Source organism: Octopus sinensis, linkage group LG6 (assembly GCF_006345805.1).
Source record: "Octopus sinensis linkage group LG6, ASM634580v1, whole genome shotgun sequence".
Classification (NCBI taxonomy): Eukaryota; Metazoa; Mollusca; class Cephalopoda; order Octopoda; family Octopodidae; genus Octopus; species Octopus sinensis.
The window spans coordinates 13,161,818-13,169,317 of record NC_043002.1 but is presented as its reverse complement, the minus strand read 5'-3'; the positions used below and the strand labels follow the sequence as shown (position 1 = coordinate 13,169,317).

At 50.3% G+C, this 7,500-nt stretch overlaps 1 protein-coding gene across 1 annotated transcript; it reads right to left on the bottom strand.

Annotated features, from left to right (window-relative positions):
* Nucleotides 1-5,488: 5,488 nt before the first annotated feature.
* On the bottom strand, nucleotides 5,489-6,796 carry LOC115212866. Its single transcript, XM_029781656.1, has one exon. The coding sequence runs from the start codon at nucleotides 6,794-6,796 to the stop codon at nucleotides 5,489-5,491; it is 1,308 nt and encodes a 435-aa protein (XP_029637516.1).
* Nucleotides 6,797-7,500: the final 704 nt, after the last annotated feature.

The window sequence follows — 7,500 nt, the reverse complement described above, 5'->3', positions numbered from 1 at the left end:
AGTTTGAACGCGGTAAAAATATAAACATGTTATAAGTGAATAAAATATTGCAATTCCAGTTTCTTTCGGGAACCTCCACTCCGTACGTACGTACGTACGTACATACATGATGGCTGCCCCCTCATTATCGAGTATGGCCATTGCACGAAGCTTAACTGTTATTGGTGCTGTGATCGAATGTGACATTTTAGCCCAGCTAAAGATCTACAATATCTTGTACAGAATTGGCAACTAAAACCTTTACCAGTAATAGCCGGCTGTAGTTGGAACTGGGCTTCATGTACCTTTGCATGTCGTTTAAGTCCTCTTGCCGAATTACACTCTCTTCCACATGCCTGACAGATATGATTAGTACATACATACATACATACATACATACATACATACATACATACATACATACATACATACATACATACATACATAAGACTATGCATTGGTATGTTAGTAGAAATCTACGTGATGAGAGTAATATCGATCATAAAGGAGTTTATCATGGACCAATAGCCAGAATACTACCTCCCACTGTGAAGGGTATGCCTTTGCAATCGAAGAACAGGAAATATCAACCAAGTAACTGATGCACAAAAGATATAGAGATGCAGGAAAAGAAGTAAAATGTGACGACCGATGCAATCTTTGTGGCATTCACACTGAAGATATCATCTACATCATAAGCAGTCGTCCGAAAATTTCTTCACGGTATTATCTACCGATGAGACAAGAAGTTGTAGCTAGGAGATTCAATAACGAAAATCTGGCGAACGGATAATCTCGAAGACAAAGAAATAAGAACCCGCAATATGGAAGAAGCCATAGCCACCCATAATAAAAAGGAGTACTGGTGGAATTCCCCAGTGAAGACCTCAATAAAATGTAAGCATAGCAGATTTGATATAATGATTTGGGATAGAGAAGAGAAACCGTGCATAGTTGTGGAAATTATCTGCTCAGCAGATCTTAACATAAAGCTGACGATCGGTGAAAAAGAGAACACCTATGCTGAACTATTGAGAAATCTGCAGTTACTCTATTCAGATTACAAGTTCAGATTTATACCTGTAATTATTGGGGCCCTGGGATACGTAACACACTGCATAAATACCAATCTAGAGAAATTAGGCTTTTCAAAACCAGAAAGGTGAAAGCTAATTCGGAGACGACAGATCCAATCTATCACTGGAACTGTAGAAATCTGTAAAACTTTCCAGAAGTTTATCATTCAAATATATATGTGCATGTCTAGATATGCAACAATATGCATGAGAATACATATATATAACACATACAAATCTGCACATACATACATACATACATACATACATACATACATACATACATACATACATACATACATACATACATAATAAATAATGTTCGTCCTTCGGTTCGAAGATGACCAACTGACATCATCTGATGGAACTGTCGCCATGAGACCTGAGGTGGCTGGTGAGGCCAATCCGGGCAAGGAAGCCCCTCCCACAGGTGGGGCAGAAGTGGGTAGGGGCCGTGCTACTGGTGCTGGCGGCTCTGGCTTTACGCATCTGACGTTTCTGCTCCGCTGACCGAATCCGTCCCTCCTCGGCTGTCCCTGCTCCCACGGTGATTGCGCTGCGCCAGGATGAGCGGTTGGCAGCAAGTGTCTCCCAGGTCTCTGTTCGATGGAGAAGTCTTTGAGAGAGACCTTGAGACTATCCTTGTAGCGCTTCTTCTCCCCCGACTTTGCGCCTGCCCTGGCCGAGTTCACCGTAGAAGAGCTGTTTTGGGATGCGAGTGTCGGACATGCGGGAGACGTGGCCCGCCCATCTCAGCTGGGCCTTGCGCATAATTGTGATGGTGCTAGGGAGATCTGCCTGCTTCAGAACTTCCGTGTCTGGGACTTTGTCCTGCCAGCGGATGTGAAGGAGGTTCCGAAGACACCTGAGATGGAAGTGGTTTATCTGGCGCTCGTGCCTTCGGTAAGCAGTCCACGTCTCGCAGCCGTATAGTAGGGTGGTAAGCACGACTGCCCGGTAGACTTTCAGCTTGGTGTTGAGGCTGATTCCTCTCCGCTCCCAGACTTTCTTTCGCAGTCTCCCAAACGCGCTGCTTGCCTTGGAGATTCTGTTGATAGTTTCAGCATCTATGTTGGCATTGCAGGAGAGAGTGCTGCCCAGGTAGGTGAAGTTTTCCACCACTCGTAGGATCCGTCCGTTCACCATTATCTGAGGCTCATGGTATTGTTTGCCGGGGGCTGGCTGAAACATCACTTCGGTTTTCTTGGCACTGATGGTGAGACCGAAGTTGTCACAGGCTGATGAGAACCTGTCCATCTCGAGCTGCATCTCCTGCTCATCGATTGCATTAAGGGCGCAGTCGTCAGCAAAGAGAAAGTCTCTGACGACTGTCTCCCTCACCTTTGTGACAGCCTGCAATCTTCTGGAGTTGAAAAGTTTCCCGTCTGTCCTGTACTTGATGTCGATACCGGACTTGCAGTCCCTAAAGGCGTCGGACGCATTGCCGAGAACATGATGCTGAACAGTGTTGGGGCCAGGACACAGCCCTGCCTGACTCTGTTGGTCACCTGGAAGGCTTCAGATGAGTTGCCGTCTTCAAGGACTCTGCTGTCATTCCGTCGTGGAACTGGCGGACAATTGCAATAAATTTGCTGGGGCAACCAAATTTTCCCATGACCTTCCATAGTCCCTCCCGACTGACTGTATCAAAGGCCTTGGTGAGGTCAACAAAGGTCATGCAGAGGTCAAGGTGCTGCTCCATGCATTTCTCCTGGAGCTGGCGGGTGGCGAATATCATATCAGTGGTCCCTCGACCCGCGCGGAAGCCACACTGGCTCTCAGGGAGAAGGCCTTGCTCCAAGTGTTCCAGAAGGCGGTCAAGCAGGACCCGGGCCAGGATCTTGCCTGCTATGGACAAGAGGGAGATACCTCGGTGGTTGTCGCAGGACTGCCGATCTCCTTTCCGCTTATAAATGTGGACGATTGTTGCGTCCCGGAAATCTTGAGGGAGTTGTTCCCTGTCCCATACATACATACATACATACATACGAAAATAACCCTGTTGGTGATGTTGAAATTCCAATGAAGAAGTCTTGGATCTAGGTTAGAAACCGATTCTTTCTCTATTAGCAAGAAATCTTGAAATAAATTGAATAATGGCATACATACATACATACCACACACATACATACATGCATACATACATACACACATACATACATACATACATACATACATACATACATACATACATACATACATACATACATACATACATGTTTAACTTGTTGCTCTTAATAATCGTATTAGTGATTTATGTATGTACATGAAAGACGGTCCACTGTGGGTGTCAAGTAGCGTTAACACAGCTGACGGTAATTGGTCTCTTAATTACCGTGGATTTATTCTTCAATATTTATATATCAATGAAAGGCGGCGAGCTGGCAAAAACGTTAGCACGGCGGGCGAAATGCTTAGCGATATTTCGTCTGCTGCTATGTTCTGAGTTCAAATCCCGCCGAGGTCGACTTTGCCTTTCATCCTTTCGGGATCGATTAAATAAGTACCAGTTACGCACTGGGGTCGATGTAATCGACTTAAACCCTTTGCCTGTCCTTGTTTGTTCCCTCTATGTTTAGCCCCTTGTGAGCAATAAAGAAATAAGAAACATTAGCACGGCGCGCGAAATGCTTTACATTCTGAGTTCAAATTCCGCCGAGGTCGACTTTACCTTTCATCCTTTCGGGGTCGATAAATCAAGTATCGGTTGTGTACTGGAGTCGATCTAATCGACTGGCCTCCACCCCAAAAATATCGGGCGTGGTACTTAGCGTAGAAAAGGATATTTATATTCTTTCCCCGTCTGTCTTGATAGACAATGGGTTGCGCCAAGGGTGGGGCCTACTTTGATGATGTGCAGCGTCTGCTGTGACTAAACAGTCCAATTCTAGAGTGGCAGTCCTTGGTACAGTTGCTGCACACGAACATCGATGGGTACGTGTGGGGTGTTGCTGCAGTTGTCCTCCTCCTGTCCCGCCTGTCCAACCACAGCTGTGCTCTCCTCTCCTCAGCCATGGAAACGCCTTTCCTCACCGTCCGACGCCAGGCAGAGCGGTCAGCAGCTGTTTCCTCCCACGTGTCCACACAGATGTTGGCAGTCCTCAGGTCGCGCTTGCAACGTCCCTGTATCGTAGCTGTGGACGTCCCTTGGGTCGGGATCCCGTGGTGAGTTCGCTGTACAGGATGTCTTTAGGCATGCGACCGTCCTGCATGCGGCAGACGTGTCCGAGCCAGCGCAGTCGTCTCCGCACGAGGAGGGCATACATGCTTGGCATATTAGTCTGTTCCAGGATGACTCCGTTTGGCACTCGGTCCTTCCAGGAGATGCCAAGGATCCGTCGAAGACACCGCATGTGGGAGCAGCTGAGGCGGCATTCCTGCCGGGTGTATGTTGTCCAGCTCTCGCTGCCGTAGAGTAGGGTGCTCAGCACGCAGGCTCGGTACACTGCGATCTTGGTGGTTATTGTGAGCATGTTGTTTTCCCACACTCTCCTGGAGAGCTTAGCCATGGCAGCAGCAGCCTTCCCAATCCGTCTGTTCAGCTCCGGCTCGAGGGACAGGCTGCTGGAGACCGTCGATCCCAGGTAAGTGAACTCGTTCACCACCTGCAAGCTGTGGTCGCCGACACTGATGCTGGGGACCCCTCCGACGTCCTGGCCCATGATCTCTGTCTTTTTCAGGCTGATGGTAAGGCCGAACTCTTGGCAGGCATCCACCAGGGAGCTGACCAGCCTCTGGAGACCCGGTTGGTTGTGTGATGTTAGAGCGGTATCGTCAGCAAAGAGGATCTCTCTGATCAGCACCTGACGGACTTTGGTCTTAGCTCTGAGGCGCGCAAGATTGAACAATCCACCATCAGCCCTGGTGTGGAGGAACACTCCGTCGTCGGACGTTCTGAAGGCATAGGACAGGACAAGGGAGAAGAAAATTCCGAAGAGCGTCGGCGCCAGAACGCAACCCTGTTTCACTCCACTCTGGATGGGGAATGACTCCGAGGGCGATCCGTCAAACTGCACTGTTCCCTGCATACCGTCGTGAAAGGAGGTGATGAGTTTCAGCAGTCTGGGAGGGCAACCTATCCTACCCAGGAGCGCAAACAGCCCCTCCCTGCTGACTGAGTCGAACGCCTTAGCCAGGTCGATGAAGGCCACGTATAGGGGCTGTCTCTGTTCTCGACTCTTTTCTTGAAGCTGCCTGAGTGAGAAGATCATGTCAATTGTAGACCTCTCTGCCCTAAAGCCAGACTGAGACTCGGGGTACACACGCTCTGCAAGTATTTGCAACCTCTTCAGGACCACCCTGGCAAATGCCTTACCGACAGTGCTGAGCAGTGATATGCCCCTGTAATTATTGCAGTCGCTTCTGTCCCCTTTGTTTTTATACAGTTTGATGATGTTTGCGTCACGCATATCCTTAGGGACAGAGCCCTCCTCTCAGCACTGACAGAGCAGCTCGTGGAGATGGCCCAGAAGGGCTGGCTTCCCGCACTGGATGACTTCTGCGGGGATGCTGTCTTGCCCTGGTGCCTTGCCCCGAGCGAGTGAGTCAATTGCTTTGCTCAGTTCTTCCTTTGTTGGAGGCAGGTCAAGCTCCTCCATGACAGGCAGAGCAGGAATGCCGGCGAGGACAGACCTGGTGACCACATTCTCAGTGGAGTAGAGGTTCTGGTAATGCTCGACCCACCTCTCCATCTGCTTCGCTTGGTCCTTGATGACCTCGCCATCTCTGGACTTCAGTGGAGCAACCTTTCTGACAGTGGGCCCGAATGCTTTCTTCGTCCCCTCGTACATCCCTTTCACGTTACCACTGTCAGCACAGCACTGGATGTTCTGGCATAAGTTCTGCCAGTAGATGTTGGCGCAACGTCTGGCCGTCCTCTGGGCGTCGCTTCTGGCTGTTCTCAGAGTAGCCAGGTTCTTTTCTGATGGGTCGCGCTTATAGTTGACCAGTGCTTCCCTCTTGGCAGCAATGACAGGCTCCATCTCAGGCAGGTGAGCTTCAAACCAGTCTTGATTTCTCCGCTCCCTCTTTCCTAGGGATGACATGGCTATTCTGCAAGTGGTGTCGCGAATAATCTGCCATCTCTCCTCGATGGACGTGGCTGCGTGATCTTTAAGGGCCTCCTCGATGCGGTTGGTGAATTTCGAGCGGAGGTCGGGGTTGGTTGTCCTGGCGGTGTTGATGCGTGGGCGGCTTTTCCCTACGGGACGGTTGATTTTCTTTGGGGCCAATCGGACCCTGCTGCACACCAAAGAGTGGTCTGTATCACAGTCAGCACCATGGTAGCTGCGTGTGAGAAGCACACTGCCGAGGTGGGCTCGCCGGGTGATGACCATGTCCAGTTGGTGCCAGTGTCCGGACCTTGGGTGCCTCCATGAGACCTGGTGATGCGGCTTAGTCATGAAGAATGTGTTGGAAACGCAGAGTTCCCGGTAAGAGCAAAGCTCCAACAGTCTCTGGCCATTCTCATTCACCTTCCCCACGCCAAAGCGTCCAAGGCAATCTGGCCATGCCCCATGATCGGATCCCACCCTTGCGTTGAAGTCGCCCAGAAGGAAGATGGGCTCCGACCCTGGTATCTGGCTGATGGTGGCGTCGAGCTCCTCATAGAACCGGTCTTTTATTTCCTGAGGAGAGTGGAGTGTTGGGGCATAAGCACTAATTATGTTTGCCTTCCTCGTTGATGTTGCAAGGTTAAGAGTGAGGATGCGCTCTGAGCCATTTGAAGGAGGGATCACCATGGGGAGCAAGCTGTTCCTCACGGCAAACCCCACGCCATGCTGGCGGGCCTCCTTATTACAAGTCCTTCTCCCGTAGCATGCCGTCTGCGGCGAGCCTGGTCTCTTGCAGCGCCGCTATGTCGATGTTCAGCCTTTTCAATTCGGTGTTGATGACTGCTGTCTTCCTACTGTCGTTCATCTGTCGTAGATCGTCAATGATGCCAGGGCAAATGGTCCTGACATTCCAGGTGGCCAGTCGCAAGACTGGTGACTGGGTGTTTGTTTTTCCTTTGTTTGCTGGTGCAGGGTTTTCAGTCTGCTTTTCAGATTTTGTCCTAGCTCCAAGCACCCATTGAAGCGGGCAGTCTGTGGCGGGTCAGCACCATTATTGGCCGGGGGCTGTGCAGCTTAAGGCGGGCGGTAGCTGACCATTGGGACTTAAATGGTCCCTCCCACCGTTAGAGACGGCCCGTAGCGCCCGGGATTACGCCAATTCACCCTGGCTTATAACTCGTAACTGCCATCTCAGCTTGTTCCATCGATGGAGTAGTTTCTCCATGACGCAAGCCTGGGCGATAGAAACGAAGACACTGGGCTGCCCAGACACCAGAATCTCCCTCTCGGCCCCCCAGACATAATCCAAAGGAATGCAGTGCAGTACGTTTGGAGTCTGGTTGGCTGCAGGAGTTGCCGGAAAGGGGTCGAGATTCGACACCCTACCGCCT

Excerpts from the sequence above, each read along its gene's own strand:
- LOC115212866 (XM_029781656.1), bottom strand. The coding sequence starts at position 6,796 with ATGGTGATCCCTCCTTCAAATGGCTCAGAGCGCATCCTCACTCTTAAC.